Below are 19,560 nucleotides of genomic sequence, written 5' to 3' on the forward strand. Positions count from 1 at the left end.
AAATAATAATAATAAAGAGCACGCGTGGCTTGAAGCTTTGCCGAGGAAATTGTCTGTTCTTAATCAACAAACTCCGCCACAGCTTGTGTACTATTTGCATAATCTTTGAATAATACATTACTGTTTGTTTTTTTTATGACTGCAGTTTGCTTTTCGTTCACAAGCTTCGACAGCTCAGTGGCCGTAAGAACATGTTACTTTGCTTTAATAAAGTGATCAAACAGTCTGAAATCAATCAAAATCAAAATAGCAATTTCCGCAGACGAAAGGGGGGAAAATGAATGAGTCATTCCACTTCTCCTGATGAATAAATTATGAAATGAATAGCGGAGCAAGAATAACATTTTAATTAATGTTACAAGCTGAATATTCCTTTTGTAAAAATTATCACCAATATATATATATATATATATATATATATATATATATATATATATATATATATATATATATATATATATATATATATTTTTTTTTTTTTAGTTTCTTGATATTAACCCAATTTTTTTTTTAACAATTACTATATATGGATTAAGTTAATGATTCATTGGTTATTGTTATGAAAAATAAAAATGTATGTTTAAAAAAATTATTCCAATTAACAGTGAGTCAAGATATCCGTGTATTTGTACCTTGTCACTTCCCATCTCCGGCGACGACTAAAGTCTCAACGTTTGAGAGCCCACCAACCCAACGTTCCAACCCAACGCGTAAACAAACATCAAACTCGACATGAACGGCCGCTTGTTAGCGCGATAGCGAAGCGACGTGCGTGGAGGCTCCGCCGCGCTCGTAGCATCCATAATTTAGCCTGCGGTGACGTTAAGACGCACGGAATCATGCGGCCTTGTCTTGTCGATGGTCGCATTTGGTTGAAGACAAAACGTCCGCCATCGCCGACACGCTAACTTCTCTGCCAAAAGAGAAGCTGGTTTACAAAAGCGCAATGTCGCTAGGTTAGCAATCTTTAGCCGCGCTTTCTTCGTATAAATAACTTTTACATTTGGGTCACTGAAAACTGTCAATTGTGATTTGTACTAAATGATGCGCTAAGTACATCTAAGACTCTTATCATGTGTGCTCGGTTCATCCATCTTTTTTTCATTTTCGGAAACCGCTTATCCTCACATTGAAGACTCAAAATTGTGCTCGCTGTTTACAAAAACGTGCCAACTGTTTGTCGTCCAGCTGCGGTGCCCTCAGAGGAGGTCCCCCCCTCCCCCCACCCCCCCACCCCCCCACCCTCACGAGTTTTTTCTCCAATCCTCTGAGGATTTAACACGACACCTGAGCTTGTTCCCCAAGTCCCAATTCATCTTGTCAGAAGAGATTGAAAAAAAAAAGGCCACTGGATCACCGCCAGTCCCTGGCGACCAATCCCAAAGTACCACCGAGTCAGCGACGGACCTCCCGGGAGATGGAAGGTTCTACTCCCCAAAGATCACATCGGGGGTGACCCCTGATGGATGCTGTTGATGTCGTTGGTTTAGCACGCCAAACTCCCAAAGGCTAGCTTACTTAACCACATTGCTAAATTTATACTACCAACCCGAGGGAGGCCTAGTGACTGTCATTGGTGCGAGTTACTTTAATCCGGATGAGTTAACAAGGCGAGCTACTTAGCGCGTTAACGAACAATGCTAACGTTCATTCTTGATGTTGAGAAACGTCGAGTGAACACGAAAATTGTCCTTCGATGTTTGCTAAAGGAGAATTATAGCTTTGCTAAAGCCCAAGTTGTCATCAATGTTAATAAAAAAAAATGTATATTAGGTTATGAAAACGTATGTTAGGTGGGTTATAAAGGATAAATTGTCTTTGGTGGTTACAAAAATAAATAAATAATAATTTTAAGATGACCAAATTGTCTTTGTGTTTGCAAAAACATGAATTCTCGCATAGCTAAAGACTAAATTGCCTACATTGTCTTTGACGTTTACATTATTGCACGTTAGGTTCCTCGAAGACGCAATTGGGGGAGAAATGTATATATTTATGTTCACTAAAGACTTGCCAAGATTCTAATGGACATTTTTTTTTTCTGTGTTCTTTATTTTTGTCAGGCTGCACAAAACATTCTATGCGTTGCAAACATGTTTTTATCCACATTCTAGCAGTTAAAAATGAATGAAAAAAAAAATACAAATGAAAAGTAGGACTGAGAACCTTTAGGCACTACAGTGTTGTCTCCTAGCAACCAGCACGAAAAGAAAAAGAAAAAAAGTAAGTAGGCAGTGCAGAAAAAGGCAACATTCTGCAAAACTACTATTTAACCATTTCCGAGGTGTATTTTTACCATATGAAAAAAAAAGACCAATTGTCACATTTTGAAAGGTTGAAGTCGGCAAGAAGTAGAAAAAAAACACCTCCTAAAAGACGTGGAAGCAACCTGGCGCCGAACTCTCAATACGCCCGATATTCCCAGCCGTTGTGGCAGCCGGATTGATTTTATTTTATTTTGCTGCGGGGCAACAGGCAAACTTTTCACAGCCGTATTTCATGTTTTCCCAACAAAAAGTGCAGCATTGTCCTTCCTTTTGTTTTTGTTTTGTTGTTGCTGAGATGCTGGAGGCAATGTGGAAGCACCGAGGATGGGGAAGGATGCGCATCGCCAACATCGAGGTCCACACTCGCTAGAACTTTTACAAAAAATTTACTACAATTGCGATACAATTTTGAATCCAGTTACGATCCGATCGACTCCAATTGCAGTTCAGTACATTCAGGCCATTTATTGCGTTGGTGCGATTCAATTCGCTACAAATGATGGTTTGATTACGATTATGGTACGAGTCTCTCCATTACAATACAAAAACGATTCACGGCAATCATAATACGATGTTACACTCAAAACGACGATACAACGTATTCACTCCAATTACGATGACACGGATTATTTCCAATAGCGATTTGTTTCATTCAATTCGGTTGTGAAGCCCCAATGACCAATCGCGATCCGATATCAATTACGATAATACATTTTCCATTCGTCTAAAAGGTATTACGATACAATTTATCTCAAGGTACGATTCATTCCAACAAGGATTAGACTTGATTTACAATGCAAATGTGATTTGATTCACTTCATTGCAATACGATATTATAAATTTTTTACTATTGGATTTTGATACGATTACGTGTTACACTCCAATGACGATACACTGTGATTCACTCCAATTGTGATTCGATTCATCCCAATAAGAATCCCATGCTGTGCTGTATGATTCAATCCAATTATGACGCAATGCCATTCGCCATAACTATGCTATTCATTGCATTTATGATAAAAGGCGATTCACTCTTGATTCTGACATGAGTCGCTGCGATTAGATAGGATTCAGTCCGATTATGATAGGATTCACTGCAATATCATGTCGTTCACACCAATTACGATGAGATAACATTCACTCAATTTATGATACGATTCATCCTAACTCCAACATGATTGACTCATTAATAATCTTGTATACAGTTGACTCCAAATGATGATGAGATGTGATATCATTCATTGTAGTCCGATTGCGATACGATTCATTCCCAATACGATACGATCCGTAGCAGTTGTGATTCATTCTAACTCGAATGTGGTTCATGACAATTTCCTTGTGGTTCGTATCATTTCAATGATGATACGATTCTTTCCAATTCCAATTATTTAATTTAATCATTTAATCTCATGACAAAAGGGATCGTAGCTATTAACTCGATATGGCGCAATACGATCCCTATAAGATTTCCTTCCTTGATCCACTTCCATGACGATACGACCCTTACATCTGCGATATGATTCATCCCAAAATTATGAGTCAGACCAATTGTGAGGTGATTACAATTCTCTCAAATGATATGATTCATACAGTTTTGACACGATTTTGATTCAGTGGCGACATGATTCATTTCTACTCCGATATGATTCGCTCAATTATGATGTCATGTGAATAACGTATAAAATAGTGCTTGACATGTTTTGCATATTCATTTGAGTCATTATGGCTGCTTCATTATTCCCATGCATAAATCTTCCTTGTTTTTTTTTTCTTCCATTTTAGGTCTCTGCACATTTCCCTTGGTGCAACACACACACACACACACACACACAAACGTACACACGCACACACACACAACACCAGCAGCGACTGCTGTTACATGCATATTTTATGGACAACCTTTCACTCCAATTTTCTCTGTGCAGTCTGCAGGGGGCATCCTGGTCAAAAAAGTCCCCACGACTCGGTGGACGAAGGAAAACCGAAACAACAACAACAACCCCACGCAGGCATTTCCTCAACTTAACGCCTCAAGTCGATGCCTCCATTATTGCCTTAGCGACGCCGGTGCACGGCAGGTCTTAAGGGGAGTGTATGATGACATCGGGAGTCTCATGTGGACGAAGGAGTGAGAAAACAAACGTGTTTACGTTGCGGTTACAGTGTCCCCCCCGCCTAATTGAGAATTCTCCGATTCGCCGATTTGCGTTTTCGGAACCATTCCTCCATTATTCGCTTTAAAACTCACCGATTGTACTGTTCCATTTTTGTGCTTTCTGAACCGCCACAAGAGAGACAAATCCTTGTAGTAGCCCTAGAATGCCACAAGATGGCACAAATTATAAACGTTTTAATAATAATAATACAATTCGCTCAATTCCAACTGTTGATACGATACGTTCACTTTATGATACGGCTGAATTATAATGATGCGACATGATTGATTCCAAACGTGATATTTCTTGATCTAGAAATCTTTATTTATTTATTTTAATGATGACTGCTAATGAGAATATTTTTGTGTCTGAAAGTAAACATGGCCTACTATATACGAAGTCTCGTCCATGAGATTAATCCTATTTCCTGTGTTCATGACAAGCTCTCGTGTTATTAGCTTTTCCCAAAGGAATATTCCATCGCATCAGAGGGGAGCCTGAAAGATTGTATTTGTGTGTGCGTGTGTGAATGAAATATAAATGAAACAGATGCAGTGGTGGGCGATGGCTTTTAACATTCATATGTTAGTGAACTCTAAGATAAAATACAAAAATGCTTAATTTGCAACCATTAAGTCTGAACCAGAAAAAAACAAAAAACGGGGAAATGGGGGGGCGGGGGGGTCTATGTTTCTCATCCCACTCACGTCATCAGCCTTGAGGGCATGAATGAATTTGCTTCATTTTACAGTCTGCATTCTTGAAATGATCCCCTGATTATTTATAAACCGGTCATATTTTGGGTGTAATAAAGAATCATGCTCTGAAAGAGCAAATACACACAAAATCACAGAAGGTCTCTGCTGCCATCTGCAGGCCAAATATGTACTGTATAATTGAAGCGGCATTAAGTCATTTCATTTTGGGTGAGGCTTTGAGGTCAAATGCCTGTCATGATATCATCATAGTATACGAAATAACTCCAATTTAGTAATTCCCCGCGGTATCACGGTTTACAGTCACGGGTCCTGCGACATCACAGATTTTTGTTTTACTTTAAGCGTTCTTCAGAGCTGTTACTTTCACACTTTGTGGTGTGGACGTAAAAGGTAGCCTGAAATGCAGGTAGTTTTTACTATTTAAAAAAAACTAAACAAAAACAAAGGCAACAAGGCAAAAAAAAGACGACATTCACAAAAAAGAAAAGAAAAAAACTGACCTCACGAGTAGACATGACATGAAAAAAGGGACACAGGAAAAACATGAAACAACACAAAATGTAATCAAAACAAAGTCAACAAAAACACTGATCATGAGTTACTGTGTTTTTTTAAGAACTGTTTTATGTTATCACTCGCCCAGAAAGTGATGTGTATAAAATAATTGACGTAAATGCAGGGTTGGGAGGGTTACTTTTAAAATGTATTCCGTTACAGTTACAAGTTGCCTGCTAATTATTTTTTTTTAGTTAGTAACGTAATCCAAGTACCATAATATTAAAGTAATGTAACTTGATTATTTTGGATTACTCCAATACAGATTATGCTCACGAAGACAAAATAAAAATAAATATCACCACAATATGTAATCTATACAAAGTGTCCCCAATGAGGATGACTGCAAAATGAACTTTTATCCCAGTCACAAGTTTAGCCGTGTATATGTTGTGTATGATGTTTAAATTGTGAATTGGTAGGAGGAAGATTCGTTTGGAAGGTGCAACTCACATTATGGTTGTAGGCTAGCGGGCTAGCGGGCTAGCGGGCTAGCTAGCAAGAAGCTACAGCGCGTAGCATGCCGCTGGATTCTCAGCTCAAACTTTCGCCGCTTCAGAAAGACGAGTAAGTTCCGGTGGATACCGGCGGTCGCCATTTCCTCTTTCCGTCCGCGAGGCGTTTTCAAACTGCCCGCGTGTGAAGGACACGACGAATAAGTTCGTTCGTCCCCCCCTCCCCGACATGGAGCAACAGTCCCACTCGCGTGGGCGTGCACGCACTCGCGCTCGCGCTCTTTCTCTCTCTCTCTCGCTCGCTCTCGCTCTCTCTCTCTCTCTCTCCCTCTCTCTCTCCCGCTCTCTCTCCCGCTCTCTCTCCCGCTCTCTCTCCCTCTCTCTCTCGCACTTTCTCATCGTAGAAATTGTAATCCCCCTTTTTAATAAATGTACCTGTAATGTGATTACCTGTTTTTTTCTGTAACTGGTTAGGGTTACTTTTTAAAAAAAAAATCTGATTACGCAACGGGGTACACGTATTCCGTTACTCGACCAAGCCTGCGTAAATGCTATAAAAACATGCCTAGGGTCTATTTAATGTATTTTCACTTATGGTTAACTTAAATAACGCAAGTTCAAAATGTTGTAGACATACGTACAAGGTACCATTTTTACATACCTAATCCAGTCATAAAGATTTAATACAGATATTTGGTACTATGGTTGAATATTGAATCTTGTTGTAAAATTGTTGTAAAATTATCAGACTAAGCGAGGTCAGTAAATACCTGGTAGGCGGCACTGGCCTTGATGGTGACGTTATCGGTCGACAATAAAGGTGTCATTGCTCTGGCGGGTCCAGGAATGTCACCTTTCGTCCCGACTTCCGCTGCCTCCGGGTCGAGCAGAGCCAGACAAATGGAAGAAACGGTGTCCCGGTTGGTAGCGTCTCCCCGAGTGAGAACATTCAGAAAATAAGAAGTGTTACGGCTAAAAGTTGGCAGGGTACTTTTGGTGGTTGCTAACGAGTGACTCACTGGCCTCACTTGTAAACAAACACCAGTAAGCGAAAAGTGGCTGGGAGATAGTTTCGGACTTTGAAGCGCAAGACACTTTACTATGTGTATGGATACATTTCTGGTTTTGTCTCCAAAATTAACTGACTAAACGCAGCATAACCTACAAATGTCTTGTAGCGTTGTACACATTAACTGGAAGATCAATTTCATAGATGCGTAGCATTGATGTTATTATATTCCCTTGGGTAAATTTTAGAGATACGTGGTGCCATTGTTGTGAACCTTATTAGGCAGATCCTGGGTTGTAAACGAAAGTATCACTGGCCTTGACGGTTGACATTGTCAGAAAAATGGTCAGACCAAAAGTGTCCATTTGAGACCTACGAAGGCAAGTCCGTTTGGTGTCCTTGTCCAACTCTTATCTCCAGCTGATTTGTCGAGCAGACGCAGTCGGGACTCGCAAAGCTGTCACCGGTCTTAGGAATAATGCCTGTGGAAAACATTCCCGGGTTCAGAAGTACTGAGTAGAGCCAAACAAATGGCAGAAATTGTGAAATACACTTCGGTATTGCTTCAACAAAACAAGTGTTAAAAAAAAAAAAAAAAAAAAAAAAAAAAAAAACAACAACAAGTGTAAAAAAAAAAAACTTTATTTAAGCAGGGTTACAGGGTATTTTACAGAGCATGGTGGTAGCCGACCGGTGACTCGCCAGTCTCACAGCTAGCTGCTAGCTGCTAGCTGCTAGCTAGTTTCGGATTGGAAAATAGAAACTGTTTCCTATTGGCGTCTAGATACTATTGACGCTTCGTACCACCGACACATTTTATGGCTTTGCGTCCAGACGAACGGTGCTGACTATAACCCAACATGAGGTACGTACTGTACTGTTCTTGTACAATTTACTAGCAAATTTTTTGCAGTGATACATGAAAACGTTGTTTATCTGATAAGCTAAATTTCATATAGATACGTGGTACCGTTGTTGTAGACCTTATCAGGCGGACCCTGGTTTGTAAAGGACAGGTAAGTATCGTTAGCTTCAATGGTAATGTTGTCAGAAAAAAGGTAGGACCAAAAGTGTCCGCTGTGACGGTCCACGCCAGCGTGACAAATGACAGAAGCGAGGCGGTACGTCTGCTTGGTGTTCTCGTCCACGTCCATCTCCAGCTGCTCCGGCGAGTAGACGCGGTCGTGGCTCACAAATCCGTCGCCGGAGATCCGGTTGACAAAGAAGGTTAAAATCTCCGAATGGGTCCAGAACTGCTTGCGGACAGTTTTGTGTCCGCACGCTTTGCACCTGCCCCGTCGCCCGCCCGTGGCGCGCTTAATTAATGACACCAGCGTTTCGCCGTTGAGCGGTTTGGGCAATGTGACGATGTTGCCCAAGTCGGAAACGGACGAGGTGGTGAGGTGGCACTGCGGGCAGCGGATGACGTCGCGCACCTTGATGCCGGTTTGGATCCCACACTGGTCGAACCACGACAGGAGCGGCACCAACAGGTCCACCGCGTCGTTGTTCTCGTACAAAAGCAGCGGCGGGACACAGTCGCAGAGCTCGGCCAGCGCCACGCAAAGCTCCGCCGCCGTGAAGCATACGCCCGGGTTCTCCAGGGCGCTCAGGTAGAGGCACGCGAACGCCGGCATCTCCGAGAGTAAAGTCACAAACTGCTGGATACGCTTGGGTAGCTTTTCCCGCACCACGTTCAGGTTAAGTGTGGCTTGCAGCGTGGAATTCATCCAGCAGTTGTTGCAGTAGTTTGCGAAACGGCAGATCTTCTTGAGCGGGTTCTTCTTCTGGTCCGCCGCCCCGCCGAGGGGCTCGTCGTACCACGCGTCGACGCTTCCCGCTCGAACTGTTGGGTTTGGCAAAACAGCGGCACGTTTTAGAACAGCCGCCGAGGGTTTAGTGGGTGTGACGGATATGCCGGTGGTTTTAGTACCGGCGGGTGGACAGCGTTGGCCGCCCGCGACGATCCTCAGCGTTTTCGTGGCCACGGCTCCCAGAGCAAAACCCAGGAAGAGAAACGGCATGTTGCTCAGGAAAATCACTGTGAATGGGCGACAAACAAACAAAACAGCTCGGACATCAACATGGGGACAGAATCCTGCTTTGTGTCATCACAGGACTGTGGTCGTTTTTCTGTTGTCTGACATCGTGGCCTCTGTTACAAAGCTGCCTCAGACCAAGCATACAAGGGTACAAAGGTAATATTAAAGCTTTTTCTAAATCATGCATGCTCCACCAATGCCCAGGTCAGTACGAAGATCCCCGACTGTTTTACTCTGACTGCACCTATCATCTTTTATCTTCCCTTTATAGTAGATAAAGAGTATATGAACGAGCCTGACAAAGATGCTGCAGTTACACTTTGGGCCAGAGGTGGCAGTCGCGAGTAAAAAAAAAAGTGACAAACTGCACAAAGATCTTAAGCCTTAGAATCTGACAGTTCCAAGATTACCACCTTAGTACAGAAGTGGAGTTGAGTTCAATGGTCTCAGAACATTACACAAAGCGTTTTAACTCTCATTAAGTGGCCCAGACCTCGGGTTAGTAGGAAACTCTTTTTTTTTCTACAGCAAATAATGGAGTATAGTTTTTTTATTAATTTTTTTAAATCAGCAATCAGATGAATCAGTGATATTTGGGTGATCATATGTGTGACCGCAGGGTACCATGTCTCGCTTAGACATACGATTAAAACCCATACCTCAAAACTGAGGTACACATACTAAACACTTGTCCACCGTGCAGCCACTTTCAGAAATGACAGTATCTGGGTTAAGAGTGTTATTTTTAACACACCAAAAAGTAATCAAATTCAATCATTTAGATTATTTATTTTTTAAACGTATTGTGTATTAAAAAAAAAATCTATATATTGTAATACGGTCATTGTGACGTGATAATAAAGTGATGGAATAATTGAAATATGAATTAGAAGATGGAAGATACAGTAAATAATTTTATTCATCTGAAAAAAACATAATGCAATCCCTGTGATTATTAAAATCACTCCCATGTACTCAGTATAAAATATAAAGTAAAATAATGAACAAATGGATGCATTGAAATAAAATTTGTGTTAATGAAAAATATTTTATCATGTAATTTTACTCTGTCATTAAATTAAGTAAACACATTTTTAAAATACTATGAAAAATTATATGGTTATTATGTCTTAAATAATTTCTACCAAATTAGGTTATAGATTGGATGGTGGATTAAATTGAATTGAATAAAATAGTGTACATGCACGTCCCCTTTAAGAGGCCGGGCCTGGGGGGGGGGGGGGGGGGGGGGAGAAGGAAAAGGGGTGGAGGGAGCTCTCAACCAAGGCAAGAGGTAGGACAAGGCACCGGCATTTTTTTGTTTCTTGTTTTAATCGTCTTTAAAATGTTCTTCCTTCACCTTTCCCCCGCTTTTGTTTTGCACGTGACCCAGACGTACTGAAGGTGTGACGTGACTTCTTCTTTGCCGAAATGTGCTGGGCTCAAGGTTGTTATGTTGCCGCATGGATGCAACAGCGCGGCTTGGTAGACATGCGCCGCCCCCGTTGCGGCGTCGAGGCTGCGTCCGCACAGAGGACGTGATCGGCGGATCGAGAGGAAGGAGGAGAGGGGGGGGGGGGGTGGCGCGGGGGAGGTGGGGACGGAGGAGGAGGGAGGCCGACCGACCCGGTTTCTCCGGGCTCTGCGGTTCTGCACCAACATGGCCAGAGCTATGCGGAGGCTCATTCACCTGGTGCTTTTCTGCCCTCTGTCCAAAAGCCTGCAGGTACACCTGATCATATGTAGCTACCTACGTTATGTGTGTTCAATCAATCCATGCATCTCAAAATCAGTGCAGCACACGTCAGGTCCATTTTTAACAGGGCTCAACATCTCTTATTTAAAAGCGTATAGGATGCATTTTAAAATGTGGTGACGACTGTCGTCTTACCATTGCAACGCGCTATGTAACATCGTCGTATATAATAATAACGTGGCCATTTAAAGTAAATACATGCATTAAAATCATTGCATTTGTTCTAGATATGTATTGTATTCACCACTACTATTTTAATTCAATCAGTGTATGTAATGTATTAAAAATCCCAACATGTAGCAGAAAAAAAAGAAAAAAGGGGGAAGTCTAAATTTTTTATTTAAAATATGGCCTTTGCGCCACCACGACTCTTAACATGGCATTCTGATTAATGTTGTGTTTGTGGAATATGAATTAAGCTACAAAAGCCACCTGTTTATATCCATCTCAGGAGACGGCCATTTTGCCACTTGCTGTGTTAACTGAAACCAACAAAACAGCGCCTAAGGGCTCAAGGAACGACCGATCACTGCTCACCTGTTTTCTAGGTTTGGTCAGGTGATGTTCGTAAGCTAAGCCCTTAGGCACTGTGATGTAATTTTCAGTTAACAGCAAGTTGCAAAATGGCTGACTTCCCCTTTAATACAATTTATATTTTTATTTATTAATTTATTTCAGTATTTGGCCAGTTTCCCATAGACTTCCTATTGGATTTTGGCCAAATACTTTTTAACCTTTTTTTATATGTTGTATTTTTCATACAAAATAAATCCATCTGCCATCCGTCAAAAGGTGAAGTACCTGCTCTTGGCGTGGTTGGGCGTCCTGGTGGCCAGTTGGGTGCTCTACATGCAGTACGCTTCCTACTCCGAGCTGTGCCGCGGACACGTCTGCCAGGCTGTTATCGTAAGTCTACAGCTGCGTTTTGTTTTCTATTATTTGCATTGGAATGCCAACTTGTAGCCACATAGCATTACGACCTAAGGGTGACGCGGTGCGACCAGGAAGACTTCCGGAGGCTGGACCATCAAGTTTCAATGAAAGTAAAATTCTGAGACGCTTCCAAAGGTGTCACAACCGTAGGTTTGTGAAGTCAAGAGTGCTAACAGGTGCCCACTTAGCACCGTTGAGTGGCGATGTCACTAATGCTGACATGTAACCACCTCGCCTCTCAACCTAAAGTTAAAGTGCCGCAACCATGAAAATAGCTAGCTCATCAACCTTCAATAAGAATCAAACGGGTACCCTGAGATTCTTCTAAAGGCATCCCACCTGCAGATTTCTGATTTTAATCAAGCTAACGTGTAGACACCTAGCATCACGTACAATTGCAGATTTGTGACATCACAAATGTTAACATGTTAGCATTGCGACGTAAGTGTGAAGAAGCGCCGCCGGGAAATCTCCCTAAGGCTTCTTAAAAATAGATACTGACTTGTGTCCACCAGAGATCCGAAACACTTGAGAAGTCACGACGCCCTCCCTCACCCCCCTGTCCAATTCCTGTGGCTGACTTCCTGTTTCCTTTTGTCAGTGCGACCACTACAGCAGAGGCGTCATCTCCGGGTCATCCTGCAAGGCCCTTTGTGAGCAGAAAACGCTGACGCTGCGCCATTGCATGTCCACCTCCTCAAAACATCAGGTACCCGACCGACCACCCTCCACAATCCACGGAAACCTTTCGTCATCTCTGGCCTGCTGGCCGAGGAAGTACTTGCGCTCTGCGCATACGTAGAAGTACAGACCCATGGGGGGGTGGGGAGGCGACTCGGGTCTGTTTTTTCAAATGTAGAGAGTAATGTCATCAGAAAAATAAAGGTTACCTCTCACGACTGCCCTGCAGGTGTATGCCGGCCATTGGAAGGAGAGGCCGGTGGTGATCAAATGTAGCATCGAGGATGCCGCAAAGGCCGACGGCAGTCCAGATCCAGCGAACCGTCGAAAGAGGAGCCAGTTCGACAAACCCACGCGTGGAACCTCTTTGGACGAGTTCAAGGAGATGTTGCACCACTTCCTGAAGGTGGATGTTGGGATTGTTTGTTGGTCCCGCCCCTGTTATCGCTCTGATGCAGGAGAACAGTCGGGTGGACTTCTTGCAACAGTCCGCATTGCTGTTCTTCTGGCTTTGGCGGTATTGTCGCAGCCATAACAAGGCAGCGTGTGGTGGGAGTAGCACCTCACCTCGATTTGAACCCTAATGCCTCATTCTTAACCTAAATTTTAAGAGCTATCGTGAAATGTCTTCTTAACCCTTAAATGACCAATGCCCCCTCTCCCCTTTCTGCAGTCTAATTTCGGGGAGCAACCATCCTTGAGCGCCCTGGTGGACAGAATCATTTCGCTGGCGGACATCAACCAGGACGGCAAACTGTCTCTGGCCGAGGCAAAGTCCATCTGGGCTCTGCTGCGCGTCAACGAGTTCCTCTTGATGGTGGCTCTCCAGGAGAAGGAACACACCCCAAAACTGCTGGGCTTCTGCGGGGACCTGTACGTGACTGAGCCGCTGGGTCACACCTCCCTCTACAGGCTGGAGGTGCCGGCCTACCTGCAGGCTGTGGTGCCAGGGACCCTGGTGTCTGGGCTAAACCACTGGCTGGCTCCAGCTTGGCCCCGGCGGGCACGCATTACTATCGGCCTGCTGGAATTCGTGGAGGAGGTCTTCCACGGGCCCTACGGCAACTTCCTGATCTGCGACGCCAGCCCGCGCCACGTGGGCTACAACGCCAAGTATGACTGCAAGATGGCGGACCTGCGCGCCGTTGCGTCCGAGGCGGCGGTGCGGGCCCACCTGAAGGGTCGGCCCTGCGAGACCAACGCCGACTGCACGTACGGCCGCGACTGCACGGCCACCTGTGACCGGCTCGCCAAACGCTGCAACGCGGATGTGGTGCAGCCCAACCTGGCCAAGGTATGTGCCCTGCTCCAGGATTTCCTGCTCTACGGGGCGCCGCCAGAGCTACGGGGCGACCTGGAGCGCCAACTGCGCACCTGTGTCACCCTAAGCGGTCTGGCCAGCCAGATGGAGGTCCATCATTCGCTGGTCCTCAACAACCTTAAGACACTACTATGGAAGAAAATCTCCAACACGCAGTACTCCTGAGGGATGCACGGAACAAATACTTGACTTTGGGCCTGATTTTGCTAAAGCTTTGTAAATTATAAACGGGCAAACCGATGTGCAATCGAATCTAACCAGGCGCACCTAGGATCGTCTCTGACAAACGGGGAAAAATAGCGGTGTCATTCTTTTTGTGTGTTTCTACCCAAACACGCTTTCCGTTCCGTTCCGTTCCGTCTTCAATTCCGCTTATCCGGGGTCGGGTCGCGGGGGCAGCAGCTTTAGCAGGGAAGCCCAGACTTCCCTCTCCCTAGCCACTTCAGCCAGCTCCTCCGATGGGATCCCAAGGCGTTCCCAGGCCAGCCGTGAGACGTAGTCTCTCCAGCGTGTCCTGGGTCGTCCCCGGGGCCTCCTGCCGGTAGGACATGCCCGGAACACCTCCCCAGGGAGGCGCCCAGGAGGCATCCGAACCAGATGCCCCAGCCACCTCAACTGGTTCCTCTCAACGTGGAGGAGTAGCGGCTCGACGCTGAGTCCCTCCCGAATGACCGAGCTTCTCACCCTATCTCGAAGGGAGAGCCCGGCTACCCTGCGGAGGAAACTCATTTCGGCCGCTTGTATCCGGGATCTCGTTCTTTCGGTCACGACCCGCAGCTCGTGACCATAGGTGAGGACAGGAACGTAGATCGACCGGTAAATCGAGAGCTTTGCCTTTCGGCTCAGCTCCTTCCTCACCACAACGGATGCACGGAACAAATACTTGACTTTGGGCCTGATTTTGCTAAAGCTTTGTAAATTATAAACGGGCAAACCGATGTGCAATCGAATCTAACCAGGCGCACCTAGGATCGTCTCTGACAAACGGGTAAAATAGCGGTGTCATTCTTTTTTGTGTGTTTCTACCCAAACACGCAATACTGACAAAGAAATGAATATAGCATGCGCAATGTGATTTGGTAAATGGTACTGTTGCTTTTCCCGCCTTTACAAGGCCCTCAAAGCGCTTTACGCTCGACTACTCATTCACGTACCGTCAGGAGCAACTGGGGCCCCAGTTCAGTATCTTGCTCAAGGATACTTCGACATGGTTACAATGGCATTTGGCAACCTCCGGGTTGCGAGATGACCACTCTTAACACTTATCCACGTCGCCCCAACTGAGCATGAGACTAATTCCAGAGGCTGATTTTGCACTAAGGAGCCTATTCTATTGCAAATGAAAAGGCAGGTAAAAATTGGTGAATTAAGTTTACATGCAGTCAATATTTGGGTTAAGCTAAAAAAAAATAATAATAATAATCCGGTTTCTGAAACATTCGTAAACCCATTTACATGCATGAGCGGAAAGAGTTACTTCTCTATACATGGTCATTGTGATCAATTGGAATATCCCGATCAGAACCGCGACGTGCGCACGTCAGTACACAAATGGACGTCATTTCTGCTTTTAACTTTCTACGGTCAATAAAAAAAGACTCTTATATTCACGTCACTCACCACACTAAGGAAGCAGTCTGGGTCCTCCTCGCTTCGAAAGGCCGCTGTCTTTGTTGCGTCATCATGTTTGTTTACTCCTGCGTGCATATTTCTGGTGGATTGTGCGGCAGACACACGCAAACATACACACACAGTAGAGACGGAAAATAACATGAAAACACTGCGGAGAAATCAATTGTATTTAAGTTCATTTAGCGAGTGGGACGTCGCCGCACATACAAATAGTACCCGTGCTCAAAAGACCAACAAATAAGAGCATGCGCAGAACAAAAACGAATGACTCGTTCATACAAAAGGGGGTAAACCAGGTTTCTTATTCTGTTTAAAAACAAAACAAAATCAGGATTTTGCGTGTTTACATGGCCTTCCAAAACCCCAATATTGCCAACATTCAGGTTTTTAAAGCGTTATTGAAAATAGATTGAATCTTAATCATCTATTCAACAATAGTCGGAGCTATCTAAAACGTAAAAATCCTCGTTTAGATAAATCACTTACTTTTGTTGCTAATAGCGTTGCATTGTTAGTAGATCACTTGCACAAATCCAGCAACATTATACACAATATGTTTGCTTCAACACACAAATTAGCGCTCACTATTTGGGATTGTTTCAAATCGGGCCCTTAGGACTCAAGGATCCTGTCGTGGCGACTTGTATCATCATGTAAAAGACTGAAGTAACCTGTAAATAGGTCAATTGTCCAGAAGGAAAGTGCTGCAAAACAGGACGGAACAATGCAACTCGCCCACTCCCAGTTTCAGTCTTGTATAGTGGAACCTCTAAAACTTTCCAAAAGGCATCATATATTTTACATTATGAAACGCTCACAACAACCAAGAATCACTGAATACGGAAATAATGATGATCTTGTCTCAGTTTACTCACAAATGTAGTTTGAAATTTGGGGCTGTTTCGATAAACACAAAGATATTATTCAGTTGTATGAACGGCAACAGCTTGAGTCTTTTTTTTTTTTTTTTACAATGTTTTTGTAAAAATGAAATTGAAAAACATGACAATGGATGATTTCAGACATAACCTAAAAGGTATGTCAAATTTGCACTTGATTGACAATGGCGGGGAAAAAAAGGGAATACATTTGATTTGTTAAAATGTTTGACTTGTATTAACATTTGTTCATTTGTTTTGACACTTGATTGACAATGAACAACATAGAAAGTTTGATGCGCTAGTTGCAAAGCAAATTTTTATATTTTAATGCTGACCGTGGTTTACTATTTTTTTTACACATAGAGGATGATGAAGAATGTTTACAAAAAAAAAAGGAGGCTTTTGGTTTTTCATTGTAATATTAACAGTTGAGAATGTTGTGAAGTGATTTGGTGCATTCTCTATAAAGATTCATGTTTTATGATGTTGACAGTTTAACCCAGGATCCATCCATTGGTAATAAATAATCTTATTTATTATTAATGGCGACAGACACATCCACACGCAGCCACGAGGTGGTGCTGAAGCACCTATTATTTTGCCCTGGATGAAAAAACTTTGGATGTTTAGAGGTTCCTCTAAAAAGATAAACAAATAAAATCAGCTGTGATTAAAAACTTGGCTGGACACTTTTTTCACATTTCGGTGTTTATTGGAAGTCCTCAAACTATAATCATGTTATTCATTGCAGTATCAAGGAAGGCTGGTGTCAAAGTCTTTATTTTCAGTATCATCCATATTGGTGACAATTCATATGATGGAATTGATTCCAATTCCACGAGTGTTGGTAGCATATTATCGATATTTCTGTATCGGTCAGGTATCAATTTCTTATGGATCTATCCAGTGTTGGGAGGATGATATCGTTCTGTTGTTTACCGATACTGAAATCCTTAAGCTTTAAAATGATTCTTGTCTTGGGAAGGCAGGTATTACAGTATCAATATTACGCCTCTCATATCGAAACAGCTCCATTTTAAAATAGTTCAGTTCATAAATTTTGTCTCGGGATTTGATTTTACCCTTGGGAAGTCATGGTATCCACGAGATCAATATTTCTGTCTGTTTTAAAACACTTGAATGATCAATTTATTCATAATGAGAATTGATTTCAGCATTCATATAGATGGTATCACATCATCAATCAATATCAATATTTCTTTCGCGAGCCAATATTGAAACAATTTATTTACAGTTTATTTAGCAATATTATTTCTGATTGTTTTTGTATGATAGGGATCTTTCAATTACCTTAATCTTTGTCCTGGTGTTACTGTCCATAAAGATCCAATCAATACAACTTTGTGTCCTACAAGATCAAGATGACACTGAGGAAACATTTTGAATTAGAAAAAATAATAATTATATATATTATCGAATTCTTGAAGTGAAAACAAGTTGATGTCGTAGCATCTGTGAAGACAAATAACAACCTTGTCAGTAGTGAAACCAATTAGTGACGAAATAATGACAACGCGTGTTTGAATGTGTGACTCGGTTCCAAACCCAAAATCCAACGAAAGATGACATTGAGCTATCGTGAGACACTTTTTTTTATGCTTTCTGCCCCTTTAGCTGCACAAACAAAGGCACTGGAGCCCAGGTTGTGTCGCAATGGGCAAAAATAAGACAACGGTTAAGTACAAGTGCACTTACAGTCCTCTCTGCTTGCCCCACAACACTGGCAACACAAAAAAACAACAATATAAGTATAATACTAGTATTTATTATTATTATTATTATTATCTGTATTTAAAACGTTTTTATTTCACATATTGCACTTTGGGTTTATTAAAGTTCAAACGCTAATTACAATTTTATTTCATTAAAGGCTGATTGTGTTTTACTACTTTTTACTATACTGTAGTAGCTTTTCATTAGTAATTAAAAGTAATTTAGATAATAAAGTCATTTTTATGACTTTATTCAAATTAAAAAGCCAATTACGTGTTATTAATGAATAAAATGGTTATCCATTTATTTGGGTTTTATTAATATATTTTAATTCATGTTGTTTTTTAAGCCAATTTGTCATCAAAACTGGGGAGGATGAGCGTTATTATAGAAAATGGATGGTTGTTTGACTTGAATGACCTGACAAACTAGTCAAACTGGAATTTTTTTCTCTTAACGAATCCTAAATAAGTAATCTTTTTAAGTCAACAAGTTATCACTTTACGGCACACGAACGACAACACACACAAAAAAGTTCAGTTTAATCGTATGATAATTATACTTTTGGACGAGCCTGGTTGCTAGGGACTCTGAGAACAAAGATAGTAAACATTCCCATAGATACGGTGTTAATAAACATTATTAGACGTCTGTAAGGAAGTTTTAAGACACTTACGTGCAGTAAAAATGTGGCTTTGAGACATTTTAAGGACTTTTAGGTCGACGTTAACTCACCTGTTGCTCTGCTTTTGTCGATTTTGATTAACGCCAACCTGTCAAAACCGGTTGCAACTACGGCAACGCAGAGATATCAAGCTGATTTGTAGTTCGCTTTTTCTAAGTAATATTTGTAATGTCATGACAGTTGAGTGCAGTTATGTATTACAATTAAATCATGTTATTTTAAATTGTTCGGCCACAGTCATTCGGTTGTAATATTTAGAGCTTGGTATAAAGTGCAGAATATTTGTTGTGGCACCTTTTTTTGCCTCCCTCTAGTGGATTAGAGTCGACAATGTCTTGTACGGAGGGTCGTTCATGGCAAAATTTGTTTAACTGTAAAGTCGATTCAAAAATGTGACTAAATAGTCATTGCACCAATTATTTAAAGCGCTTAAATAAAAGCAAAGTTTTATTATGATTGATTCATTACAAAAATGTTATGTTTTAATGCCATTTAATTTTAAAAAATCAGTTCAGTTTTATCCCAAAAACTTAAAAATGTAAAAAATATAATAGATGTCATAAATGTTTTCACATGGCAGCGACAACAAAGTACCTTGGATTGAATTAAATATAAAAACAAACTCCTGTTAAAAAAATGTCATAAAATTATGTGGAGCATAATCAGATTCTCCTTCATCAAGCCCCGTTGAAAAAAATGTAATTGATTGAAGTATACTTATCAATGGCAGGGAA

At 42.0% G+C, this 19,560-nt stretch overlaps 2 protein-coding genes and 1 long non-coding RNA gene across 7 annotated transcripts in view; 1 reads left to right on the forward strand and 2 right to left on the reverse strand.

Moving 5' to 3' along the window:
* Window positions 1-6,393, reverse strand: part of LOC147161535 (uncharacterized) — a 38,357-nt gene extending 31,964 nt beyond the window's left edge. The window contains exon 1 of the long non-coding RNA XR_015097241.1: window positions 6,151-6,393. This is a non-coding gene — a long non-coding RNA (uncharacterized LOC147161535). The remainder of the gene's footprint in view (window positions 1-6,150) is intronic.
* Window positions 6,394-7,799: 1,406 nt separating this feature from the next.
* LOC147161536 (uncharacterized) lies at window positions 7,800-19,076 on the reverse strand. Of its 5 annotated transcripts, XM_086097048.1 has the most exons (6): window positions 18,877-19,071; window positions 18,124-18,148; window positions 17,719-17,880; window positions 15,515-15,605; window positions 9,095-9,202; window positions 7,800-9,007 (listed from the first exon to the last, which is right to left on the reverse strand). In XM_086097048.1, the coding sequence occupies exons 5-6, from the start codon at window positions 9,183-9,185 to the stop codon at window positions 8,106-8,108; spliced, it is 993 nt and encodes a 330-aa protein (XP_085953174.1). In that variant the 5' UTR covers window positions 9,186-9,202; window positions 15,515-15,605; window positions 17,719-17,880; window positions 18,124-18,148; window positions 18,877-19,071; the 3' UTR covers window positions 7,800-8,105. The 5 variants fall into 5 exon arrangements, with proteins under 5 accessions (XP_085953174.1, XP_085953171.1, XP_085953170.1 ...); XM_086097045.1 differs by having other exon boundaries at window positions 7,800-9,202; window positions 17,719-17,795; window positions 18,877-19,076; XM_086097044.1 differs by having other exon boundaries at window positions 7,800-9,202; window positions 18,877-19,076.
* On the forward strand, window positions 10,795-17,084 carry dipk1b (divergent protein kinase domain 1B). Its single transcript, XM_086097043.1, has 5 exons — window positions 10,795-10,929; window positions 11,752-11,865; window positions 12,494-12,601; window positions 12,803-12,979; window positions 13,247-17,084. The coding sequence occupies exons 1-5, from the start codon at window positions 10,864-10,866 to the stop codon at window positions 14,057-14,059; spliced, it is 1,278 nt and encodes a 425-aa protein (XP_085953169.1). The 5' UTR covers window positions 10,795-10,863; the 3' UTR covers window positions 14,060-17,084.
* Window positions 19,077-19,560: the final 484 nt, after the last annotated feature.

The sequence above is a fragment of the Leptonotus elevatus genome, chromosome 15 (assembly GCF_054856555.1).
Source record: "Leptonotus elevatus isolate MCC_2025b chromosome 15, RoL_Lele_1.0, whole genome shotgun sequence".
In the NCBI taxonomy this organism is placed as follows: Eukaryota; Metazoa; Chordata; class Actinopteri; order Syngnathiformes; family Syngnathidae; genus Leptonotus; species Leptonotus elevatus.